This window comes from Microcebus murinus, chromosome 11 (genome assembly GCF_040939455.1).
Source record: "Microcebus murinus isolate Inina chromosome 11, M.murinus_Inina_mat1.0, whole genome shotgun sequence".
Lineage (NCBI taxonomy): Eukaryota > Metazoa > Chordata > Mammalia > Primates > Cheirogaleidae > Microcebus > Microcebus murinus.
The window spans coordinates 342,994-369,950 of record NC_134114.1 but is presented as its reverse complement, the minus strand read 5'-3'; the positions used below and the strand labels follow the sequence as shown (position 1 = coordinate 369,950).

At 55.5% G+C, this 26,957-nt stretch overlaps 1 protein-coding gene across 1 annotated transcript in view; it reads left to right on the top strand.

The window, feature by feature from the left end:
- Nucleotides 1–26,957, top strand: part of AHRR (aryl hydrocarbon receptor repressor) — an 81,063-nt gene that overhangs the window by 13,602 nt on the left and 40,504 nt on the right. Inside the window, exons 3-4 of the mRNA XM_076007916.1 lie at nt 5,819–6,000; nt 19,545–19,639. Coding sequence (XP_075864031.1) covers nt 5,819–6,000; nt 19,545–19,639 — 277 coding nt within the window. The remainder of the gene's footprint in view (nt 1–5,818; nt 6,001–19,544; nt 19,640–26,957) is intronic.

Below are 26,957 nucleotides of genomic sequence, written 5' to 3'. Positions count from 1 at the left end.
GGACTGCGGGCACAGGGTGAGTGACAACCACGCTGATGCACACACTGTCTGCTGTGTGTGAGTAGTGAGTCCTCCGGCATCCGTGAGACAGTGACAGGTCGCTAGCTTGTGGGAGAGGGAAATCAAGTCCCAGACCCAACACTCAGCACGAGCAGGCTGAACACCTAGGAGTGGGGTCACCCAGTCAGGGGGTGGTGTTCACCGTTGCTACCTGTTGTCAGACTCCTGGCCTCCGGGGCTGTGCAGGGCCTCCCGCCCGTAACAGTGCGGCTGCTGTAGGGTAGGTGTATGTTGAAGTTTTTAAGAAACATACAAACTTTTCCAGAGCAGTTGTGTCATTTGACATTCCTGGCAACATTTTACATTCTGGATGCAAGTCCTTGTGAATATTTGCTTCCAATCTCTGATTTACCTTTTCATTTTCTTAATATTGACTTTTGAAAGATTTTTTAAAAACTTCCGATGAAAACTAATTTATCTAGTTTTTGTTCGCTTGTGTTCTGGGAGTCCTGCAACTACCCCAGGGTCTCAAAGATTTTTGCACATGTTTTCTTGTAAAGTTTTATAGTAGTTTTACATGCAGGTCTAGTAATCCATTTGGAGTTAATTTTTTGGTACTGTGTGAGGTTAGAGTTGATGTTCGTTTGTTTTCACCGATATACAGTTGTTCTAGCACCATTCATTCTTTTTTTTTTTTTTTACTTTTTTTTTGTAACTTGGACATTGACTTGGAATAGCACCATTTATTGAAAACAATTTCTTTTCCCTATTTTATTGCCTTAGTGCCTTTGTGAAATAAATTGTCAAATGAATAGACTCAATGTAAAATATGCAATTTCTAGACTCTCTCTGTTTTGTTCTATTCATCCATATTCTATGTTTTCTCTAATAACCAAACCATCTTTAATATTGTACCTTCAGAGAAGACTTAAAAGCAGTAGGATAAATCCCCCAACTTTGTTCTTCTAATTGGCTATTCTAGGTCCTTTGCGTTTCCATGTAAATTCCTGTTGGAGTTTTAATCGAGATTACACTGAACCTGTAGGCCAGTTTGGGGGGAGAATGGCCGTCTTGACAATTTTGAATCTTCCAATCCAAGAATACGATATATCTATTTGTTTAGGTCTTTTCAAATTTTTCTCAGCAGTATTTTGCAGTTCTGGTTTGGATGTCTTGGGTGTCTTTAGTTGGATTCAGTCACAGGTATTTTATATTTTGGTGCCTCACAGCTTCCTCTTTAATGCTCCTTCCCCCTCAGCTGGCTTGTGGTCCCCACGCCAGTGTCTTGCTCAGGGGGTGTGGGCTGGGCTCCCCTTGTCCCCATTGCGTCTAGCCCTGGCGGAGGCTGTAGCCTCTTTCCTGAGCCTCCTCATGGGCTCCCGACGTCAGCCCACGCCAGCACAGAGGAGTGTTTCTTTTCCTCATGGCTCCTCGACTTCCACCACTCACCCTCTCCACCCACCTGCGTGGGGTCTTCACTCTGCGTCTCGGAGCTGGGGTGGAGGGTGGGGGGTGCAGCACAGCAGCAAGGGGTGGTCAGTGTCCCAAGGGGGCTCGAAGGAATAAAACCACGTTTGCTGAGCGGGGCTCCTGGGACACCCCCTTCTTCACCGGGCAGTGGTCCCTCCCCTGGAGCCCACACAGGACGGCCTGGGGGTGGGAGGGGCTCAGCCCATCTGCAGGCCCCGGCTCATGGGGGAGGCAGGGGTCCTTCTCCCTGAGCTCTAGACAGAGGTGAGCTTTGAGCTGGGGCCAGGCGTGCACTGCACGGACACGAGGAGGTCTGTCTGTGAGGTGGGGTTGGGTACACGGAGCAGTGGGCCAGGCTGGAGGTGAAGAGGACAGCTGTGACCTCTGGGGACAAAGCCTGTCCTAGTCTGTTTTCTGGTGCTAACAGAATACCAGAAATTGGGGCAATTTATAAAGAAAAGGAGTTTATTTCTTATAGCTAAGGAGGCTGAGAAGTCCAAGGTCGGGTCCACACCTTCTGAGGGCCTTCCTGCTGGTGCTCTCTGCAGAGTCCCAGGGTGGCCCAGGGCATCACGTGGTGAGGGGCTAAGCGTGATCCTGCATCAGCTCAGGGTCTCCCTTCTCCCTTCCATTTCTTGTAAACCCACCAGTTCCCCCTGCCGTGCTAACACGTCAACCCATTAACACAAGAGTGGACTACCACATTCATGGGGGCAGAGGACTCAAAGGCTCCACCTCTCAACACTGCCACATTGGGAATAACATTTCAACGTGAATTTTGGAGGGGACCAATATTCAAACCATAGCAAAGCCCCATGTGGACCTGCTGCCCAGAATGCAGGTGCTGCCTGCCTGCCGGTATGTCTCTCCCAGGTGCCTGCACGCCTGCTGTTTCATCTCTGTTGTCTGCCCTCCTCTTTGCTGCCATCAGCCGTCTCATCCATCTTCCTGGTGTGTCTCCTCTCTGGCCTCCCCCTTGTCTTCTGGGGAGGCCTCTCCTTTGTCTTGGGAGTGCCAGTGCACACAAGTTGGTTCAGTTCATCCCCAGCTTCTCCTGCCTATTTAAATTTTGACTAGCAGCTTGAGTAATTTTGGGTGGGTACCACATTAAGAAAAATCCAGAAAGTAGAAAGATAACCCACAGAATGGGAGGAAATATTTGCAAGTCAGATATCCAGTAAGGGTTTAGTATCTAGAATATATAAAGAAGTCTTACAACTCAAAAACAAAAAGACAAACAACCCAACTTAAAAATGGGCAAAGGACTTGAATAGACATATCTCCAAAGAAGATATACGAATGGACAAGTCATGAAAAGATACTCAACATCAAAAGTCATTAGAAAAATGCAAATCAAAACCACAAAGAGGTATCACTTCTTGCCCACTAGATGGATATAATAGAAAGATGGAAAATAGCATCTGTAGGTAATGATGTGGAGAAATCGGAACCCTTGTGCATTGCTGGTGGAAACATAAAATAGCGCAGCAGCCACTGTGGAAAGCAGTTTGTTGGGTGGTTCCTCAAAAAAGTAAATGTAGAATTCCCATATGGCCCAGCAGTTCCACTCCTAGGTATACGGCTAAGAGAATTGAAAGGATATGTTCAAACAAAATCTTCCAGATGAGTGTTTATTACAGCTCTATTCGAAATAGTCAAGCAGAGGAAACAACCCAGATGTCCATCAACTGATGACTGGATAAACAAAGTGTGGTCTATCCACATTCTGGAAAATAATTTAGCCATCAAAAGGAAAAAGAACTAACACATGACACAACCTTGAAAACATGGACTAACCTTGAAAACATTATGCTGTGTGAAAGAGCTAGGCACAAAAAGTCACATATTGTTTGTTTCTCTTCATATGAGCTATCGTTGATATTCAAATCTATACAGACAGAAAGCAGATTGCCAGACTGTACAGGTAGGGGAGTCGGGAGAGACTGCTGATGGGTAAAGATTTCCCTTTGGGCTGACAAAAATGTCTGGAACTAGGTAGAGGTGATGGTTGCACAACTCTGTGAGTGTACTAAATCCCACCATGCTGTTCACTTTTAAATGGTTATTTTTATGTTATATGAATTATATCTCGACCAAAAAAAAAAAAAAAGGGAAGAGCTTCTGGGTTCAATGCTGTTGACTGCTATGTAACTGGTTTATGGTCTGTCATTAGACAGTAAAATATGGAGGGGTTTTTGCTGTGGAGTTACTGAAGGGATAGTTTAGGACTTACATACAACCTACAAGCTGTCAGCTTACTTATGAGTAAACATAATAGAAAAATGAGGAACGTCTGGACAAAAGACACCAAAACATCTGGAAACAGCAGGAGTCTCAACCCTGTGATGTGACAAGATCCCAAAAACAGTTGGCTTGCTAAGTCAGGCAGCCCAATTTCTGCGATTCTGCCTGTAAAAGGCCTTTTCTCTCCCCACCCATTGCCATGGACTGGTATCCACGTTGGCGGCCATTTTCCTTTTAGATGATCACATGTAGGTGGTATCTGGAGTGAGGTATCAGTTGAAGTTGTTTCTGTGCAGTGATGAACAGGGACAGCTGATGGGGAAGGTCACTGTGAGGTGAGAGGGACAGCTGATGGGGACAGTCACTGTGAGGTGAAAGGGTCAGGTGAAGGGGACAGTCACCCTGAGGGGAGAGGGTCATGTGAAGGGGATGATCACCCTGAGGTGAAAGGGACAGCTGATGGGGATGGTCACCCTGAGGTGAGAGAGACAGGTGATCGGGATGGTCACCCTGAGATGAGAGGGACAGGTGATGGGGATGGTCACCCTGAGGGAAGAGGGACAGCTGATCGGGATGGTCACCCTGAGATGAGAGGGACAGGTGATGGGGATGGTCACCCTGAGGTGACAGGGACAGCTGATGGGGGTGGCCACCCTGAAGCGAGAGGGAGAGGTGATGGGGATGGTCACCCTGAGGTGACAGGAAAAGCTGGTGGAGATGGTCACCCTGAGATGAGAGGGATAGCTGATGGGGACAGTCACCCTGAGATGAGAGGGATAGCTGGTGGGGACGGTCACCCTGAGGGGAGAGGGACAGGTGATGGAGACAGTCACCCTGAGGTGAGAGGGTCAGGTGAAGGGGATGGTCACCCTGAGGCAAGAGGACCAGCTGATGGGGACAGTCACCTGAGGTGAGAGGGATAGCTGATGGGAACAGTCACTCTGAGGTGAGAGCATGAGGTGAAGGGGACGGTCACCCTGAGGCAAGATGACCAGCTGATGGGGATGGTCACCCTGAGATGAGAGGGACAGCTGATAGGGACAGTCACCTGAGGTGAGAGCATCAGGTGAAGGGGACGGTCACCCTGAGGTGAGAGGGACAGGTGAAGGGATGGTCACCTGAGGTGAGAGCATCAGGTGAAGGGGACAGTCACCCTGAGGTGAGAGGGACAGGTGAAGGGATGGTCACCTGAGGTGAGAGCATCAGGTGAAGGGGACAGTCACCCTGAGGCAAGAGTACCAGCTGATGGGGACGGTCACCCTGAGGTGAGGGGGACAGGTGAAGGGCCTGTCTTGTGAGGCGGTTTGGGGTCTGAGTCGTCTTCTCTCCTGTCCCGGCCTGAGAGGAGCCCTGGCAGGGCCCCCGTCCATGGGCGTGGCAGGTCTGGGTTAAGAGGAGAACTGAGGACTGCGTGGCTGCTGCTGGCTGCCGGTGGGGCGAGGCCACGCGCCGGGGCCTGAGAGTGGTGGTGTCTGTCTCTGGCGCTGGGTGGTGCCTCAGTGTCCTTGCCTCGGCCCTGCAGCCGCACTGTGCAGGGGACAAACTGAAGCGCCTGCAGGGACAGCCTGGGGGCTGCAGGACGGAGAAGGTGCTTGGAGCGCTCAGGTAGGACCCGGAGCCGTGGTCTTCACCACAGATGGCGTGAGGAGCTTTCCATTTTCCCCAGAATGAGTTGGGTTTCTTTTACACGCTGAGGAGACCCTCGAGGATACTGAGTGACATGGTGTTTTCCACACACTCTATTGCCCAGACACCTGGGGGCCGGTGTCCTCCTCCCACCACAGGGAGCTGTGGCCCAGAGAGGTCAGATAGCGTGCCCGAGTGGCACGGCCAGGGTCATGCCCTTTGCCCTCCTGCTCTCGAGCTGGTGTGTGCTGTGCGTGTCTGTGCATTCCTGCCCCGTGCGGAGTTGCGGTTACTCGCGCACATTCCTGGCAATTTAGCGTGTGCGTCTTCAGGAACAGGTGGTTTGGTCCTTGCCAGCACCGTCTGTCTTGGTGGCAGCTTGAGTCCTAGCGAGGCTGCCACAGGGAGCAGGTGGCCAGCCTGTGTTGCGGGCGGCTTCTGGTGGAGAAGCACATCTGACTGAGCTCGTCCCCCACAGGAGGCCTGCCCTGGGGGCCGACAAGTCCAACCCTTCCAAGCGGCACCGGGACCGCCTGAACGCCGAGCTGGACCACCTGGCCAGCCTGCTGCCGTTCCCGCCCGACATCATCTCTAAGCTGGACAAGCTTTCCGTCCTGCGCCTCAGCGTCAGCTACCTCAGGGTGAAGAGCTTCTTCCAAGGTAGGATTCTCTTCTGTGTCTACCTGCATCCACCTGGCTCTCACCTGGGCCTCACCTGGGCCCAGCTGTGCTTGAGGAGGCGGGTCTGGTTGTGTGATGTGTGTACCTGTCTTTCCCTACCCTGCGTGAGCTGACCTGCGGGCAGATCTGGCCCCTGCTGGGAGCTGGAGGACTGTGGGTTTTCTCTGGTGTTAGGTGGGAAGGTGCTCCTGGCTGCTCCCCGCCACTCTCAGGTCAGGCCATTCTGCCCACTAAACATGGATGGGCCAGTTTACGCCTCTGGTCCTGGGCTGGCTGAGTGCCGCAGCGCTGGTGGGAGGGGCTGGGGCTGGGCTGGCCCTGCAGGGCCTCACTGGACCCCCCAGCCCAGGGACTCCAGGGAACAAAGGGACTGGGAGTGTTCAGGAGGCTGTGCGGCCAAGCAGGTGTGACCCGCAGCCTGGCTGTCCTGGGCTGCCTGGTGTACCAACCCTTGCAGCAACCTCCGGTGTCCCCACTGCCTATGGTCTGGGCTAGGCCCCTCCTCGGTGGCAGCTGCATTGCCTGTTCCTTCCGCCTACCTGGGGGAGGGGCTTCTGGGAGGTCCTGCCTCTGGGTGGGGCCTCCTGGGGCTCTGGTCTCCCCAGAAGCAGAGGTGTTTTCTGTTCCCCTCCCCCAGCACGCAGGCGTTTGTCCTGGGGGGAGAAGGATAGGTGGCGCCAGGTCCACCCCAAGACCTAGAGACCTAGGTCTAGCCTGGCCTTGCCCATTTTTTCTGGGACCCGCCTGCAAGGTCCCTGGAGAGGCAGATCCCCTGTCCTGTGTCCACCGGGGGTTTCGTACTCAGAATTATATCTGAATTCTCCTCACCCCTGTCCACAGTGTCTGGTTCACGTCCTGTCCTCAGAGGTGCTGTGTTTTCTTTGATCTCTGGTTGTTAGGTGCCCTGGGACCTCAGGTCTCTGAGGGGCCCCACAAAACCCGCAGACTCACAGCTGTGAGGCCGTTGTCCCTGGAAGGTGAAGCTGCTCCACCCTCCGTGCTCTGAGGAGGAGCTGACAGTGACGTGCCCTGATGCAGCTCGAATGATACTACTTTTAACATTAAAAATCCAGTCACCCTCTATCCAAAAGACCCAATGACACTCTACAAAAAAGACACCTGCACTCGAATGTTTATAGCAGCACAATTCATAATTGCAAGGCTGTGGAAGCAGCCCAAGTGCCCATCAATCCAAGAATGGATTAATAAAATGTGGTATATGTATACCCTGGAGTACTATTCAGCTCTAAGAAACAACAGTGATATAGCACATCTCATATTTTCCTGGTTAGAGCTGGAACCCATACTACTAAGTGAAGTATCCCAAGAATGGAAAAACAAGCACCACATATACTCACCAGCAAACTGGTATTATTAACTGAGCAGCACCTAAGTGGACACATAGGTACTACAGTAATAGGGTAGTGGGCAGGTGGGAGGTGGTAGGGGGGCGGGTATATACATACATAATGAGTGAGATGTGCACCATCCGGGGGATGGTCATGCTGGAGACTCAGACTTGTGGGGGGTGGGGAGGAATGGGCATTTATTGAAACCTTAAAATCTGTACCCCCATAATATGCCAAAATAAAAAAAAAAATCTAGTCACCTGCTGGGTGGGACCTCCAGCAGTGGGGTCAGATGGCTGTTCCGGGCAAGCCAGGCAGGCAGCGGGCTGGGGCGCTGCCACTCGTGTTCTGACTGAGGTGGGAACGCGGCACAGGTCCCCTCCTTGCATCCCTTTACGGGGAGGCCCTCTGTCCCCCTTTGAGCTGCCGCTGTCCTCAGACGAGGCGTGCCATGAGAGGGTCTCCCTCAGACCTTCTCCCTGGGCCAGCCCCAGACCCCACGGGGACTGGACACAACAAAATGCCAACAGCGCTTATCTCTGACTGGCGAGGTTACGGCAGGTTGTAGTTTTACTCTCCAGGTTTTCTGATTCTGTACTGAAAAGTATCGACTTTATACCTTTATCTCCAACCCCAGGCCTGGGCCGCTCCATGCCCACGGCAGCTCGGCGGCCACTCTTAGCTCCAGCGGTGGGTGCTGAGCTCAGTGTGCCACAGAGGCCTGCCGTATTGGCACCTGTGCAGGGCAGCAGGCTTCCCGGGAGTGTCACCCTGAACTCACTCAGGCGTGGGGAGCCAGGACAGACTGAGCGTGTGGGCTCTGTGGCCCTTGGCTTCCACGGAGACTGACCGTGTGCCGAGGGCAGAGGGGGAGGACACCAGGCCAGGTTTGGGGTGCACAGCAGGGAGGCTTAGATGTGGTTATTTCGCCTTCTTCTCCCTGACGTGCTGTGAAGACCTGACCTCCCAGCTGGGAGCTTGGGAGGGAGGCCGGAGGCACTTCCTTTGTGGACGGGTCCAGCTGACCCCGGCCAGGCCTGGGCTTGGCAGTCTCAGAGAGGCTTGACCTCTGGCATCTCCAGCAAGTCTAGACGGCTGTCCAGGTGTCCACCTGGATGGGTAGTTCTTAACACACGAGCCAAGTGAGCTTCCAGCCTCACCACCAACTCTGAATGCGGGTGAGGGCGTCGCTGGACCCCGGCAGATGCAGGCGGCCGCCCGGTATCCGTCTTGCTCGCTGTGCGTGGGAAGGCTCTTGCTTGGACTGCGGATAAAACGAATCCCAGTGACCCACAGGCTGTATGACAGCGTCGTAATTTCCACAGTTAGGTGAAATGCTCTTGATTTTTCTATCACCTATTTTTGTTTTCTACCAAATACTCTAAAATCTGTGACCCCCTTCAAGCTGCACGTTTTAGAGGAAATTCTAAAAACTCTCCTGAATTCACTTCCACTATGTAGTTAGAAAAAAGTCAAGCTACAAATATTGGATCTTAATCTAAGCCACTTGACTCAGAAACAGATGAGCTATTATAATTTCACCAAACATCCATAGAAAGTCACTTTTAGGAAGGACGTGAACTGGGAAGTTCAACCTCAAAGGCTGATAATGGCCTGAAAATTTGCCTGTACCATGTTTCCCCGAAAATAAGACAGGGTCTTATATTAATTTTTCCTCAAGAAGACACCCTAGGGCTTATTTTCAGGGGATGTGTTATTTTCCCCTCAAAGCCTCAGCTTGCAGCACGCACAGGATGGCCGGGACCTGACAGGGGAGCCGACCTTGTTGGTGGGGGCTGCCCGCACCTTTCTGGTCACCTCTGGGACAGTAGCTGTCATGATGGGGCAGATGAGAAGGGCTGCTCGTCTTCTTTCCCGCTCCACGACGACATGCATGGGTTGTGCAGATACGCTGCGTAGCCACGCCCGTCACAAGGTCTTATTTCCGGGGTAGGGCTCCTATTGAGCAAATGCTTAGAAATCCTGCTAGGGCTTACTTTCTGGGTAGGCTTTATTTTCAGGGAAACACGATAGTGTTCAGTGTTGACGTGCGCGGTGTTTAGAAGGCAGCGCAGCGTATTTTGTCTTTGTTTCCTGGAGACCAGCACTGGCACGTTGCACGACTCTGCACTGCCACCTCCTCTGCGGGTGCCCGAGAAGGCTGGGATTTTCCACTCCTGTTGGCTTTGCTGTTCACAAAGGGGGAAAGTCAGGGTTCAAGAAAGGCTGGGCAATGGCGCAGAGACGGCACCTCCCCCGAGGGCCTTCCGCACAGCCTGGAGGCCGGACCCCAGCTGGGACTCAAGAGGGTCTGAGAAGCCCGGCCAGGAGTCAGGTCAAGTCCAAGGAAAAGCGCCCGGGAGCGGAGACCCCCAGGGTGCTGACCGAGAAGGGCCCTCGGCCCTCCCAGGCCTGGTAGGTGGGCCGTGTCTGCCACTGACCCTTCGGCACGGGCGCCTTGATCCGGCAGACAGATGCGTGTTCCTGTGGTTGGCGAGAGGCGCGCAGAGGGGGAACCGCCTCAAAACCGAAACAGGGGGGAAGAGGAGGCATAGCTTCAATGCTGCGAAAACCGGGGGTGTTTCCCCTGAGGCAGAGCGGTTCTCTGCTTACCCCTTGGCGCAGCTGGGGCTAGGGCTGGTCCTTCTGGTGCATTCTCCTGTTCAGCCTGTGGGGCCTGGACTCTCAGGGGGCAGATGGGCAGGTCCGCCTCATCCCCGGGTGGGTGGGGCAGGGCGTGTCCTGGGCGCGTCACCCGGGAGCACCACACTGGGGGCATGTCCGATGATTTTGTAGACCCAGGACTGAAACGTATGCAGCTACTAAGCCACATGTCACCTGTTTTCAGCGTTCACTATGGTTTGTCCTTTTCCTGATGATCCTTGAGCCGCATGTCTGTGCCCCCCCCCAAGATTCCATGTCGAATGTTGAAACCCTGATCCCCAGCGTGGTGGCATTTGGAGATGGTCCCTAAGGAAGTCATTAAGGGTAAATAAGTTCATCAGGGTGGGGCCGCGACCTGGCAGGACTGGTGTCCTTAGAAGAAGAGACATAGAAGAGCTCCGGCCCCCTCTCCGAGCACTCCCCAAAGACAGGCCTGCGAGGGCTCGCAGAAGGAGACTCCCCCAGAACTCAGTGCCGCCGCCACCTCAGTTACGGACGTCCAGCCTCAGAACGGTGAGAAACTGAGTCCCCGTTTGAGCCCCCCCCGGCTGTGGTGTTTTACTATAAGCAGGGCAAGCAGATTGGGATTTGGGTACTGAGACACGAGGGAAATAAGGGTGCTGAGGGGGCGATCCTGGCGAGGTCTCGGCAGGCAGAGGGGAGGGTCGCAGAGAGAGCTGCTGTCATCTCGGCGTGCGGCGCCATGGCGAGCAGACGGTGGCAGAAACGTGGACATCAAAGCTGGGTGCGAGGCGGACTCAGACACAAACGAGGAATGTGTTACTGGAACCGGAGGAAAGGTGGTCTTTGTCAGCGAGCGGCAAAGAGCGTGGCTGTGTGTGTCGCAGCGTCTTGTGGACAGCAGCACGCGGGCGAGGTGGAACTGGACACCCAGCTGAGGAGGATTCGAGGCCTGGTGTTGGGGGTGCCGCCTGCTGCTTCTCGCTGCTCGCAGAGAACTCGAGAGGAGGAGAGAAGTGGAAGGAACCATTAAGAGAAAAGGAACCAGGCCAGGTGCGGTGGCTCACGCCTGTAATCCTAGCACTCTGGGAGGCCGAGGCGGGCGGATTGCTCCAGGTCAGGAGTTCGAGACCAGCCTGAGCAAGAGTGAGACGCCCGTCTCTACTATAAATAGAAAGAAATTAATTGGACAACTAATATATATAGAAAAAATAAGCTGGGCATGGTGGCGCATGCCTGTAGTCCCAGCTACTTGGGAGGCTGAAGCAGGAGGATTGCTTGAGCCCAGGAGTTTGAGGTTGCTGTGAGCTAGGCTGATGCCAGAGCACTCACTCTAGCCTGGACAACAAAGCGAGACTCTGTCTCAAAAAAAAAAGGAGAAAAGGAACCAGAACTTGAAGATTTGGGAAATCCTCCACCTGTCCGTATTGCAAAATATGACGGCATGTTCTGGAGAGAACTCCGTGGATGCGGCCGAACAGCCAGGTGACAAAGAGACTAACGGGTGTGAACCACGAATCTACTCAGCCACCTCGGCAGAAGCTAGAATCCAGGTGGGATTGTACTGCTGAGATGCTGCTGTTGGGACTACAGGGGGCAGGGCGGTGACGGAGCTACCAGCTGCCAACTGGCCTAGTCTTCCCAGAAAGGGGAAGACCAGCCCTGGGGGTGCTGAGTGAGGAAGGTCTCGCCTGCAGCCCCAGGACAGGCTGCTTCCTCCTCATTCCAGGGTGTGGGCTCCCCAATAGCTGGGCCTGAGGGCGGAGCAGGACTCAGCGAGGGACTCATGGAGGTGCCTTGCAAGGTGTTAGACCTGCTTGGGACTCACCACCCCTTTCTTCCTTCTGATTTCTCCCTCTGGAGCGGCAATTACGCATGTGCACCATGTATTTTAGAAGCACGTGACTTGTCCGGGTTCCCAGACTTGCGGCGGTGTTCTGCCTCAGGATAAATGGCACCCCGGGTCTCGTGTGTTTCCGACTTAGATGATATTTACATGAGACTTTGGCTTTAGACTTCACCGTTGATGCTGGGAGGAGTTAAGACTTTGGGGGCTGTTGGGACGGAATAAATGTATGTAAAGAGTTTGCAGGGACCTCATCAAAGGAGGTTACTGAAAGATGCACCTCATGCCCAGGAGGGGGCTTCCCCGCGGAAGACTCAGAGACAACAAGGTCGTGACTGTCTGGGGGCAGCAAACAGGCACTGACTGTGTGAGACCATGATGCTAATATTCGTAGAAGCAGAAAACTAAGATGGTGCACGGCCACTTGGCACATACAGTTGAAGAAGGGACTCGAGTTAAAAAGTTCTAAAGTTCCTGCATTAATTTTGCAGGGTGATCATCTAATTTGCAATAAAGTTTCTGTGATATTATCGAGACAGTCTACTCGGAAAACGCAGAACGAGAAAGTGTTGGAGAAAGGCACGGGGCGGGACAGACGGCGGCATGGAGTCCGCACGGGTCAGTGACAACCACGGCAGACGCCGCGCGACAGAGGAAAGGGGAGGAGGGTCAGAGTGGACCACTGCACGCTGTTCTCAGGGAGCACGTCTGCACCCCAGGCACAGAGAGCACGAAAGCAGAAGGGCAGGAGAAGACACACTGGGGAACAGTAAGTGAACCAAATCCGCCACACCGGTGTTAACGCAAAACCTTGGTCTGCGTGTGAAAAGCACGACTGGAGACAGAGAAAGTCACTGTGTGATGATTCAACAATCCGTTTCGGCGGGCAGATGAAATGATTTTTAAATTTGTGTGCGTCTGACAACTACGAAACCTACAAAATAAATATCGACGGAATTGTAAGGAAGAATGTAGACACTCATCATCAGAGATAAAGATTTTTAAATATTATAACTCAGGGATTGATGGAGTAAGAAAATAACATCCAGTAAAGATGATAGAAGATTTGACAAAAAAGGTTAATCTACTAGATATACAGGGAAGCACTGGACCCCCAAACCAGGGGATTCACATCATTTTGGGCCCACATGGAACTCAGGACGTATCGAAACCATCTTGGTCCATAAAGTGTCTCAGTAAACCGCGAAAGACAAAATCGTGAGGAGTGCGCCGGCGACCTCCATGAAGATGAGCCGGGGAAGGAAGAGTGCAAGACGGGCTTCAAGCCCCCACGCAGCAGTGAGGCCGGGCCCAGGGGGGAGGAGACGCGTCACAGGACCCAGGAGCCGTGGTGACGAGGCTTCCGCCGGCCACGTCTGGGACTTCAGCATTAACACGAAGAACGACAGTGACCGGTGTAGCCCGGTGAACACGCACATCAGGAGTTCGTAAGTCCACAAGTGAGTGACAAGTGAATGAGAGGATGGGTGAATAGGAGAAAGCTCTTCCGCACGGCAGACTGCTAATAAAGATAACAAGAGACACGACTACGGACAGGAGAGGTGAATCATAAAATCACCATTCGGTAACCACTGCAGCGATAATTCAGGCAAGAAACATCGATGGATGCTAAAATGCATGGTGAGAAGTGGGATTTTTGCAGTCCTGCACAAAACGTCTATTATTGGTAAACACAAAGGGGGAAACCTTAGGGTAGAGACACGCGGCGCTCACTGTCCTACGTGATCAAATTTAACCCTGCCAGTAACGGCGCGAGCCGGCACTGCGGCCCTGCAGCAGGATGCGGGGGACAGAGCGCCGCGTTGGCGAGGTCATGGCGGAAGGCGGACAACCTTGGTCTGATCGCCAGGACACAGCAGACAAACCCCAAGTGAAGCGCAGTCTGCAAAAGACCTTGCCTGTGACCCTCAAGAGGTCCGGAAGGCCATGAGGACCCGGGAGAGACGGGACGGGCGGGGAGGCGGCGGGGTAGGGCGGCGTGGCGAGGGGCACGGCGCAGCCCTGGCTGCAGGGACGGTGCTGGGACAGCTGGTAAGACCTTTAGGTGGCGTCCGTGGGCAAAGGGTGTCGGGGTGCTCTGTGCCATTCTCATAACGTTTCTGTACATTTGACATTGTCTCAGAATAAAACATAAACAGAGGGAACAAAGAAAACTGAAACTGAGAAGCTGCAAGGAGGCAGCCCATGAGCTCTGGGTGGGTCCTGGGGTCCCAGCTGGTGGCCGGAGAGCACGTCCCCAGGGAGCAGGAGGGCGGGGGGCCCGAGGAGCGGCCGTGTCCCGGGAGAGTGCACGCGTGCATGTCTGTGAGACATGCTTTTAGGTGCACTTGGCGTTTTCGGGCACCTGGTCCCTTTGAGAAGAGAAATGTCAACACGAGAACGGCCAGCGTGTTCCTCGATGCTACGATCACGGCCACCCTGTCTCACGGAGGCCGGTCTGAGCCTCGGGACGTGGTGGGCGAGCAGAGGGGTGGGCAGCGGCAGCCGCGGGGCCGCGGTGAGCCAGCCTGGGAGGCTCTAGACGGGGCATGACGGCAGCGGCGCTCCTGGCGGGGAGGTGGGCCTTGCGCAGAGAGGCCGTCCTGTAACACAGCACGCCTGTAGTTCTGAGGGCCAGGACCCCCCACTGGGCCCCTCAGGCGGCCTTCCCTGGCCACGTATTTTTGGGTTTTGCTCCGTCAGGCAGGCTGGAGTGCCGTGGCGTCATCACAGCTCACCGCAGCCTCCAACTCCTGGGCTCAAGTCATCCTCCTGCCTCAGCCTCCCAAAGCTCTGGGAATCCCAGGCGTGGCCCCCGCACCTGGCCCCCGGCCAGGATCTCAACATCACAGCCTCTGCCCCAGGCTCTGACAGAACTTCTCCGTCCCCTGCTCTGTTTCCCTCCTTCACGCTTAGCTCGTGCCGGTGTCTCCCGTCTCCTTCTCCGCTGCGCCCCCGGCTCGGGGACGGGCAGTCCGAGACGCTGCGGAAGGGAGTGGCGGCGTGGGTCTCTGTGCGCTGGCCTTCCCGGGGCCCCGTGCACGGCACGCGCGGCTAAGGCCGTGTCTCCCAACTGTGAACGCTGCAAGGCCCTGAAAGGAGTGATGCTTACCGTGCCGTGTGACTGAGGGGTCTGAGGAATTGAAGATGATGACGGCAGGCAGGCAGGCCAACCCCACGCCGGTGCTGTCTGCAGACTCACGGTGACTCGGCTTCATAACTTCATTATTTACAAACACGCACCAGATACTCTTGACAGCCGAGCTAGGCACTCTTTGGCAGGACAGTGCAGGAGCCGGGCAGGTGGGCGGCACAGGACTCACGGGGCCCCGCGGCGTCACCAGCAAACAGGAGCGTCGGCTGGAACTGCTGCCACCGCCACTCCACGCGTGTCACCCGCGTCACACCTGTCTGAACAGGCGGGCCAGGGCGGCACGCCTGGGGTGAGGCTAGCAGGTCCTGCGTGGTGTCTTGTCCCTTTTCTTTACACCGTGTGTCTGCGTCGACTTACTGGATAAATACTTGGGTTTTTAAAAACCACCAGCCCTTTTTTGAGTTTTGTTTTACAGAACGTTTCTTGAACCCTTGGCTGTACGGGTGTACTTTCCTCTGATATGTGGAAACTTCACAAGAATGCCCAAATGGTTTGCTTATGCCAGATGTTTCACATCACGAAGAGAATATGGGCCTACACTGTGCACAAACATTTTTCCCCCAAAGAGCTATTTTGGTTGCATCTCCCATGATAACACAGGGTTTGAAGGCAGGGGTGCGTTTCCTCTGCAGGACGGCCTGTGACTGGCGGTCCGGCAGACCCCGGGCTCCCAGGCGTGTGACCTCAGGCAGTGGTGTGTCCTCTCAACCAGAGAATCGCGTGGGCACTGCCAGCTGCAGCCTCCCTGGTCTTCTCTGGCTCCGAGGAAATGCATTTTTTATGGTTTTTTTTTTTTTTTTTTTTTTTTTTGAGCTGCATGGAAGTATGAAATCTCTATAGCTTGGTGCATTTTTAAAAATATGGAGGTTTTTCTATGGAAAATGCAACATACATCGTGGACTGTGCCCTGATTTCTACATGTCATGTGTGTGTGGAATAAGCATGTTTATCTGGGATAAGGGATTTGGGGCTTTGAACGGCATTTCTGACCCCTCTTGCCCATGGTGCCAACACCAGTGCCCACTGGCGGGGCCCTTTCTACCACTCACTCCTGCCCCCTGCCCACCGTGAGCACCGTCTCACGCGTGCAGCGCGGCGCTGCGTCCTCAGCTCCCAGGTCCTCTCTTCACGCTCTTGCTGCCGCAAGCCCCCCACACGGCATCCACACGCAGCCCTCACGCACCCCCATATGCCCATATGTGCGCACACACACACACTCACTCATGGGTGCCTGTCTTCAAATTTTCAAACTCCAGAGTGGCACTGTGGGGACAGGCAGTCACAGGCGGTCCCAGCCCCCCGCCTAGCATAGGGGAAGCACCCCCTCCCACCGCACCCTGGGGTCTGGTCGCTGCCGCTGCCTCTGCTCCTCCTCACCTGTTTTCTCACCTGTTGGTGCTCACCTGGCTCATAGGGGGTGACAAGAAGTGAAGTGCCTGGCTGCGGGGCACCTGCCCATCCCTGCCACACACGTCCCTGCATCCCCGCGGCTGAGGCTCCTCTGGAAACCCCTCCCTTTGCTGGCCGGCTTGGACCAGGTGGTCCCAGGCACAGGTCCACTGTGGGCAGACGCTCTCTTTTGGGGAAGTGGATGAGCCCACCCTTGTGCATCGAGGGAAGGGAGGACCCCCAACCTTTTCAGTGTGGGTGAGGCACGCTCATCCCCCCTTCCCGGGATGGAGGCCACAGTGCTCTGTGGATGGGGCAGGGGCCTCCACCCCCCCCAGCCCCACACGCGCAGGGTGGGCTCTGAACTGCGCTCTGCTCCCTCACCAGGTGCCTGGCGTCTTCTAGGAGGCCCGGGGCTCTCCAGGGCCCTGCGTCCTGGCCCCTGCCCCGACAGCCTGACCGGTGGCCTTGTCCTGGCGGTGCCCAGCCACCGGCTTCTCCAGGCTGCAGCAGGGCTCCCTGTGGAGGAACGGGCCTGCAGACCTGCCCCCGGGAGTGTGGCTCCTCTTCACTCTCGGTCTTTGTCACCCCGGGGCGCTCAGACTGCTCCTCCAGAACTGGCTGGAGAGGAGCTGGTTTGTCTGCACAGATGGCCTTTGGGACGGTCTCAGGCGTCTCCTCCGTCCCTGTCCTGAGTGGAAGCCAGGACGGACAATGCCCGTTCAGGAGATACCTGCCCTGTGAGGCATTTCAACCCGTAGCCACCAAGAATCACTCAGTGGCATTTTCTTCCAGGACGTATGTTTTGTGGTTCATCTTCAAAAGCAAAACCATTTATCTCTTAGTTCTTGAGAAGCAAAGGAAGGGAGAGTTTGAATGTTTGGAAACTAGGAGGCTCTGGTCCTTTAATTTGACGTGGAAATTGCACAGGGGTTTGGAGAAGCAGCTGGGACTTGGGGGCAGGGGGCAGAGGTGGGCCTGTGTCCTCCCAGCACCTCACCCGCCAAGGAGCACCCCACCTCCCCGCCTTCCCTGGGAGCCCCTGTCTGGAACTCTGCTTGGTGCGGTTTGCAGGGGAGTTCTGGGAAGAGCAGGAGTTGGGGGACGTGAGCCGAGGCTCCTTGGGGCATCCGTGCAGCTTCTGGGCAGAGGTGTCCTGAGGGGCTCTCAGAAGGGGGCTGTGGTGGGGCAGGGGGTGACCCCCAGTGAGAACAGAGAGTTTCCAGCACCCCAGGCCCAGGCAGATGGCGTGACAGGGTGGGTGGGGGCCGCTCAAGGGACTGCACGGGTGCCTTCCCGCCAGACGTGCCCTGTTCCCGGCGCTTGCTGGCAGAGTGGGGAGTGGGAGCTGGCAGGAGACAGCGGGCGCCCAGGCGGCCTGTTCCCCCCTGAGTGGGCAGCCCTGGCCTGTGGCCCGGCTCTGCCCAGGGCTGCGCACAGCTGGGTGACCCTGGCCGCAGCCCGCCGGGGCCTGGGGGGCTCTCCTCCTTGGAAGGTGCCTGGTGGGGCCGCGGGGACTTCCCACCTCCCTCGGCCCCCAGGAAGGACACCTGCTCCCCACGGCCTTCCCACTGTGGCGGGCCGGGCCTCCGTGGCGCCCCTCCCCCAGGACCCTTGAGCGAGGGGCGCCCCTCCCAGGCGACCCTCAGAGGAGCCCGACGGGAGCCGAGCGGGAGCGCAGGTGGCGGCCGCGCTCTGCCATGGGGCCCCGGCTCTGCCCGCCGCCGCCGGTCGCGGTCCGCGGTCGCCCTGGCGTCTCGCCCAGGCGGCGGGCGGGGGCGGGGGCTCGGCTCGCACGCGAGGCCCGGCGCCCCATCGCGTGACAGCGCCGCCGCGGGGAAGTGGGCGGCGCCCGGCGGGCACGCGAGGCGGGAGGGGCGGGGCGGGAGCGGGGGAGGGGGAGGTCAGGGTTAGGGATGGAAGGAGGGGGGTGGTGGTGGTCAGGGTTAGGGATGGAGGGAGGGGCAAGGGGGATGGTCAGGGTTAGAGTTGGAGGGAGGAGGGGGATGGTGGTGGTCAGGGTTAGGGTTGGATGGAGGAGCAGGAGGGGCAGGGTTAGGCTTGGAGGGAGGGGTGGGGGGCAGTTAGGGTTCTAGGGTGGGGTGGGGGGTGGTTGGGGTTAGGCTTGGAGGGAGGGGGCAGTTAGGGTTCTAGGGTGGGGTGGGGGGGTGGTCAGGGTTAGGTTTGGAGGAAGGGGCAGGGGGTCATGGTTTGGGTTGGAGGGAGGGTCAGGGGGATCAGGGTTAGGGTTGGAGGGATGGGTGTGGGGGTTGTCAGGGTTAGGGTTGGAGGCGAGTGGGGGCTCAGGGTTAGGGTTGGATGGAGGGGCAGGGGAGGGTTACTGTTGGAGGGAGGGGTGTGGAAGGGTTAGGGTTAGGGTTGGAGAGAGAGGTGGGGGGTGGTCATGGTTAGGGTTGAAGGGAGGGGCAGGGAAGGGTTAGGGTTAGGGTTGGAGGGAGGGGTGGGGGGTGGTCAGGGTTAGGGTTGGATTGATGGGCGGGGAAGGGTTAGGGTTAGGGTTTGAGGGAGACTTCGGGGAGGGTTTGGTTTATGGTTGCAGGACGGGCCAAGTCCCACTCGCCCATTGGGCCCGCACCCACCTGAGCAGATCTCGATTCCCAAACCCCCACCCTTCTCATCGTGTGGTGGTCTGGGTCTGGGGACAGGTGACCAGATGCTGTATGCGGTTCCCTGCCCCCCAGTTTGGCCCACTTGCCTAGTCTGCACTGAACCCAAATCTACCCTGGGGCCTCTGGATGCAGCCACCATCCCCTCTCCTGGGCTTTGGTGGCTCCCTTGCAGGACCTGGGGGTGGGATGCCACCGAGGTCTGACTGTCACCTTGGGGCTCCCGCCAGCCCCGTCAGGGTCTCAGGTCCATCAGGGCATCAGAGGCTGGAAGGCCGGCTGGGCCGCCCTCCTGCTCTGTGCGTGGCTGCTCAGAGATTCACTTTCTGATCGTGCGTGTTGAGTGTACAGAGTGTACTAGAACAGGGATTAACAATGAGAGCAGAGGCCTCTGATGTCTTCGGACCCCTCCTGGCCGTCTAACTGCAAGAGCCAGGGGAAGGGTGGGGAAACACGAGAACACAGAACTGAAGGAAAGCGTGGCCAGGCCTGGGGTCTGGGGAAGGGCCTAACGTGTCTCCTCTTGTCCGCAGTTGTGCAGGAGAAGTGCTCGGCGGCCGGGGGCCCCGCGCTGGGAGGCCGTCCTCGCGGAGGGTCCGCTGTGCTGGAGGGACGGCTGCTGCTGGAGGTGAGTGTCCACCCCGGCACCCTGACCACACGCAGCGTCACACGTGTTCAAGCTCGGTCACACGCAACGTCATGCTTGCTCAGGTCCTCGCCGAGGCCCTTAGATTGTGGTGGTTTGCAGTTAGCAAGAAGCCACAAGCCTCCAAAGCGTGCTCTTGGACCGTGTCCCTGGGATGGGGTCGGCCGCACTCTGGGTTCCCGTGGGTCGGGATGGAGAGAGCAGCCCACAGCCCGGTGGCCCTGTGTGCCCCAGTGTGAAAACCATTCTTCCTGCAGTCTCTGGTCTTTCTTGTCAATGAAGAGGGAACCTGAAAACAATCGAGCGGCTTCTCTGGTAAATCCGCTGCTGACTCATCGGCGGGGTGGGCCGTGCTCTTCCCAGCACCGCTTGACCTCGGGGCGCTGTCCCCATGCTCTGGACGCGGCCTGAGGTGACCCCTCACCAGGAAGAGGAGGAGACGGCTCCTCTGACTGTGCCGCTGCCGGAGGGCCGGGTGAGGACGGGGGTCTTGCCTTCTGCACTTGCGGCTTTTTATGAGAACGCTTCCGACACACGCAGAGGAGGAGGGGACGCTGGTTCTCCGGGCACGGCGCTCGCCCGGCCTCGGCAGGGGTTGGCTCTGGCCGGCTGGTCTCTCCTTGTCCCCTCCAGGCCCCTGCATTTTGGTTTATCGCCTCCACCCCCCACCAGCTGACTCTCTAAGGCCTCGCTGTTCCCTGTGTTCACGTTGCTCCTTCTCGCGGCTCCCCGAGCCGTGGGTGGAACCTGGGCTTCTCAGGGCTTCTGCTTCCTCAGTTTCCCTGCAGAGCCCGGTGGGTGCCCGGCCAGCGGGGCTGAGGATGGGGACGGGGGTAGGGAGCAGGTTCTCCGTGGTCTTTGCCTTTGCTGAGGGGGTGGGTTTCGGTGAGGATCGATGAACTTGGAAATCACGTCTTTCATAAGCAATGAAAATCCGTGAGAAGCCGAGTTCCTGGAGCCCGCTGGGCTCCTGTTTACTTTCCAGGGAGACTCTCAGATCGGGGGCGCTTGGAGACCCCCCCCTTGGAAGTGCAGCCGTGTGTCCCAGATGGGCCCCTTCTTGGAGCAGGCTCAGGTGCATCCCGGCTCTGCCCGGGTCGGTGGGGGCGGCTCAGCTTCCTCTTGGAGACGTGCTTGCAGTGGAGGAAGTGTTTTCAAACTTCATTACCTATCACAGTGTTTTAGCATGCAGATTCTCAAGTGTAATTATTTTTCCTTTAAAGTTGTTCTATTAATATCTCTCACTGCTAGTAAAATAAGAGCTGGAAATGTGTGCCGGGCTCTTAGCCAAAGTTGGCTGCGTTGCTCTTTTCCTTATACCTGTTCAAAACTGAGAATCGCAAAGTCCTTCTTAGACTTTTGCACTGGGCTGTAGAACGCAGGGGCCTGCACAATCTCCGTGAAGTGTGCACCGTGTCCTCACCCCTGGACCAGCCCCGAGGCCCCCTCTGCCCCTCCTGTCCCCCCTGCCTGGAGGTGGGGGCTTCTCTCGCCCTGGGCCAGTGTTGTGGGGAGTCGCAGCGCCCGGCAGGCTGTCCTGCCCTCTCAGCCAGCTCTGGGGACATCTGTGCACACCAGGCCTGTGCCTGACGCCCCACTGGGCCGTCCTGGCTGCGGCTGAGCCCAGGCCCTGACCGTCGGGCCAGCGTCTGGAGCCTGAGGCAGGGAGGGTGGCGCAGGCCTTGCTCACCCCCTGCCCTGTGGCACGGGGGTGTGCGGAGCTGCCCGAGGGTGGGGGCCTTGGAGGGGACGTCTGTCCCGGGGAGTGTGGCCCTCCCGGTGCCTGTGCTGGCTCCCCGCCAGGCCGGAGCAGCGGCACCTCCTACTCTGTCTTGGAAAAGGAGTTCAAGCCCCTCCCAGAGTCTTGCTCCATGTCCCCTGAGCCACAGAAGCTTCTGGAAGTTTGTTTTGACTGCCTCAGGCAGGTGACGTGCTGAGGGCTCTCCTGGATATCTCCAGGAGAGGGGTTCTCAAACTCGGGAGTTACAGACTCTTTTTGAAGTTTAAAGATATCCCCAAGCTGAGCAAAATAAGCAAATCAAGCAAGAGCAACAGCAGATCCAGCTTTCGTTCCCAGTCCTCACTCTCTGCAGGGTAACCAGAGAGAGGTCACCGCAGGGGACTGTGAATTCGTAAGACACCCAGGGCTGGTGCGGATGTCGTGCCTGTGGTCGGTGCTATTTGCAGACGGGGAAACTGAGAGCTGGAGCGGTTGGGGTGTGTGCAGGAGCGCTCGGGGCTGGCCGGGCGTCTCCGTGCCTAGCTCCTCAGGCTCCTGGGCTGTGAGCCCTGGGCCGGCCGTGCTGGTAAAGGCGGGAGAGATGGCCCCGCCGGCCGTGGCTGCAGAGCCCGGCGCAGGTGCGGGTGGTGGGGAGCGAGAGAAGTGGGAGATTGGGGAGGGAAATGGGGGTCGGGGTGGAGAAGGTTGTGGAAGTACATCGGGGCACGCCCAGAGCGGGTGGCGTCTCCCTGCACACGTCAGAGCCGCCAGGTTTCCTTTCGAGGTTCAGCCGGGCTGCGGGCCGTGGTGTCCAGCGCAGGCGTGGGGGCACGCTCACGGAGCCTCGAGTGCCTGTGTCAGGCCGGGTGCTGGCACTGACTGCTCGACTCCAGCCGGAGTTCACGCGTGTGGTGACCGCAGGGGGCGTGTTCTGGTGCTCGCTTGGAGTCTGCGCACGCTAAAATTCTTCCTGGCGTTCCGTGGGCTGTGACCACCACCACCACGATGAAGATGAAGAGGAGTTCTATGCCCAGTGCTTCCCTCTGTTGCGGGCTGTGGTCAGACACGCCCGGCCTGTGTCCTCGTCCCTGTGCAGCCCCTTCCGGCACCTTCCTCAGGCCGCCCAGTGAGTGGAGCCTCAAGGCTGAGACGCACCGTGCTGCTGGTTCCCTGTCACTGCTGAGGGTGTCCACATGTGGACATGCCACCGCGTGTGCCCGTTCAACTGCTGGTTTCCAGGCTTCCGTGTTCGTGGGTAGGACAGTGGTTGACGCTCACATACAAGGTTTTCTGTGAACACGGGTCTTCATTTCATTTGGGTAAATTCCTGAGTGTGACGACTGTGCCTTGTGGTATATTACTAACTTCATGAGAAACCGCCAGACTGGTTTCCAAGTGGCTGTCCCGTGGCGCGTTCCCACCGGCACGAGTGAGAGTCCCGGCTGCCTGGCGTCCTCGGTTTTGCTCGTGGGATTATTTTTTTCAGAGTCATTTTAATAGGAGTATCCTGGCATCTTCCTGTGGTTTTAACGTGCATTTCCCTGTGACTGAGGACGCTGAGCGTCTTGCCATGTGTTTATTCGCCGTCTGTACGTCGTCTTTGGCGAACAGCCCTTCAGATCTTTTGCCCGTTTAGGGGCATCAGGCTGTTGGCTTCTCACTGCCCACTTGACAGCGTCCTTCGCACCCTTTGCACACGTGTCCTCTTCATCTGTGTGATTCGTAAATATTTCCTCCTGGACTGTGGCTTGTCTTTTCATTCACTTGACAGGCCGTTACAGAGAACGAAAACATTTAATTTTGACAGCGTCCAATGTATCGATTTCTTTTCTTCTGGAGCACGACTTCGGTGCAGCATCTAGGAACTCGTTGCCCAACCTGAGGTTACAGAGACTTTTCTTTTACGTTTTCTTTCAAATTTTTATGTTCTACATTGAGCTCCGTGATCCATTTTTCAGCTAACTGGGGTATGAGGTATGAGAGTCGAGACATGGTTTTGCAGTCGATGCCCAGTCGTTTCCGCACTGCGTACGAACCTGCCCTTTCTCCACTGAGTGACCTTCAAACCTCTGAAAAGTTCTGAAAATGAAAAATTAACAGACGATATTTTCGTGGGTCTATTTCTGGACTCTCTGTCCTGTTCTATTCATCTGTACGTCGGACCTTTCAAAAACGCCATGCCCTCTTGACTGACGTGGCTATAAAATAAGTCAGTGTCAGATAGTCTCAATCTTTCAATTTTGTTCTTTTTCAAAATTGTTTTGGTTGATCCAGTTCCTTTGTTTTTCCATATGATTTTTAGAATCAGCTTATTGATTAATGTCTATAAAAATTCCTGCTTGGCTTTTGATTGGGATTGTGATAAGCGAGTACATCAATTTGGGGAGAATTGATATTCTAACAATACTCTACTAACCCCTGAACATGGTATGTCCTATGTTTTATCTAGGCTTTCTTTAATTATTTTCATCAGCGTTCTGTAGTTTTCAGCAGATTCTGCATGTTTATATTAGAGTTAGGCATACGTTAGATTTTATATTTTTGTTGTTATTGTAAATGGGACTGTGTGTGTGTGTGTGTGTGTGTGTGTTTTAGAGATAGGTTCTTGCTCTGTTGCCCAGGCTGGAGTGCACTGATCATATTATAGCTCACTGTAACCTTGAACTCCTGGGCTCAACCGATCCTCCTGCCTTAGCCTCCCACATAGCTGGGACTACAGTCATACACCACCATGCCTAGGTAATTTTTTTTTTAAGAGATGGAGTTTTGCTATGTTGTGCAGGCTGGTCTTGAACTCCTGGACTAATAGATCCTCCCACCTTGGCATCCCAAAGTGCTAGGATTATAGGCATGAGACACCATGCCTGGCCAGAATTGATTCTTTCTTCCGCTTTATGAACTTTATGGATACAGAGTTGTTCAAGATATTACCATGTTGGCCGGGTGCAGTGGCTCACGCCTGTAATCCTAGTACTCTGGGAGGCTGTGGTGGGTGGATCGTTTGAGCTCAGGAGTTCGAGACCAGCCTGAGCAAGAGTGAGACCCTGTCTCTACTAATAATAGAAAGAAATTAATTGGACAACTAAAAATATATAGAAAAAATTAGCCAGGCATGGTGGCACATGCCCGTAGTCCTAGTTACTCGGGAGGCTGAGGCAGGAGGATCGCTTGAGCACAGGAGTTTGAGGTTGCTGTGAGCTAGGCTGACACCACGGCACTCACTGTAGCCTGGTGCGACAGAGCAAGACTCGGTCTCAAGAAAAAAAAAATTACCATGTTGATCTTTTAATGTCTATATGTTCTGTAATGATGTCTCTTCTTTCATTCCATTGGAAATTGTGTCTTTTCTCACTTTTTCTTGGTCAGTTCGGTTAGAAGTTTATCAGTTTTATTCATTTTTCTTCCCAAAGAAGTTACTATTACTTTCATTGAGTATCTTTATTTTTCTGTGTTCAATTTTATTGATATCTGTTCTTATCTTTATTATTTTCTTCCTCTTGCTTGATTTAGACTTAATTTCCTCTCTTTCTAGTTTTTTAAAGTGGAAGCTTTGAATTTGTGTATTTGTCCATTTTCTATTTAATTAATTAACACTTTTACATTTTTAATTTTTTCCTTCTATTTACTATGGATTTAAGTCTTGGATTTTTTCCTTACAGTCTTAGGATAGAAGCTTAAATCATTGATTTTAAACCATTCTTACCTTATAAGCATTTAATGCTGTAAGTTGCTCTCTAAGCATGCCTTTAACTATATCACACAAAGTTTGATATGCTGGGTTTTCACTTTCGTTTAGTTCAAAATACTTTCTAATTTTCCTTGGGATTTTCTCTTTAACTCATGGGTTATTTAGAAGGTTGTTTAATTTACACATATTTGGGGATTTTCCAGGTATCTTTATTTTATTGAATTCTGGTTTAATTTTATTATGGTCAAAGAACATCATTTGTTATGAGTTCTATTCTTTTAAATTCTTTAAAAGATGATTTTATGGCCCAGAATATAAAACCTAACCTATCTTGGTGAATGTTTCATAAGCACTGGAAAAAAAGAATATTCTGCTGTCTGCAGCCTCAAACTCCTGGGTTTCAGGGATCCTCCTGCCTCAGCCTCCAGAGTAGCTGGGACTACGGGCCCGTGCTACCATGCCTGGCTAATTTTATTATTTTTTATAGAGACGAGGTCTTGCTCGGGACCTGGGAACCGTCCCTCCATCAGCCCAGACGGGGACTGAGCCGTGACCCCTCTGGGCCCTGCAGAGCATTTGCGGGCTTCGGATTCAAACCTCAGAGCCATGGAGGGAAGGCTGGGCTGGCGGCTCGTGTGGCTTTGGGAGCCACAGTTCTGGCGGCTGGGCTGAAACGGGGAGTGGCCCGGGCTGGAGTTCTCACAGCAAAACCAACTATGGAGGGTCCCCTCCATGGACCTCAAACGGTGGATTGCACGAGCCTGGTTGGAAACCCAAGGGTGGAGGACCCAGAGTGACTGTCCTGAGCAGGGAAGGGTGGCGGCTGCCTGTGGGGGGTATCTGAGGCACAGCGGGGGCATGATGTGCCCCCACGTCATGTGGCCACAGGGGCAGTGGCAGGACATGCCCCATGTTACTTAGCCATGGGGGCAGTGGCAGGACATGCCCACCACATCACGTGGCCACGGGGGCAGTGGCAGGACATGCCCCTGTCACTTGGCCACGGAGGCAGTGGCAGGACATGCCCCCCATGTCACGTGGCCACGGGGGGCAGTGGCAGAATATGCCCCCATGTCATGTGGCCACAGGAGCAGTGGCAGGACATGCCCCATGTTACTTAGCCATGGGGGCAGTGGCAGGACATGCCCCTGTCACTTGGCCACGGAGGCAGTGGTAGGACATGCCCCCCCACGTCACGTGGCCATGGGGGGGCAGTGGCAGAATATGCCCCCATGTCATGTGGCCACAGGGGCAGTGACAGGACATGACCTACATCATGTGGTCATGGGGGCAGTGGCAGGACATGCCCCCCCATGTCATGTGGCCACAGGGGCAGTGGCAGGACATGCCCCCCCACATCACATGGCCACAGGGGCAGTGACAGGACATGCCCCCCCATGTCATGTGGCCACAGGGGCAGTGGCAGGACATGCCCCCCCACATCACATGGCCACAGGGGCAGTGGCAGGACATGCCCCCCCACATCACGTGGCCACAGGGGCAGTGGCAGGACATGCCCCCCCACATCACGTGGCCATGGGGGCAGTGGCAGGACATGCCCCCCTACATCACATGGCCACGGGGGCAGTGGCAGGACATGCCCCCCCACATAACATGGCCATGGGGGCAGTGGCAGGACATGCCCCCCCACATCACATGGCCACAGGGGCAGTGGCAGGACATGCCCCCCCACATCACATGGCCACAGGGGCAGTGGCAGGACATGCCCCCCCACATCACATGGCCACGGGGGCAGTGGCAGGACATGCCCCCCCACATCACATGGCCACGGGGGCAGTGGCAGGACACCCCCCCCCCACATCACATGGCCACAGGGGCAGTGGCAGGACATGCCCCCCACATCACATGGCCACAGGGGCAGTGGCAGGACA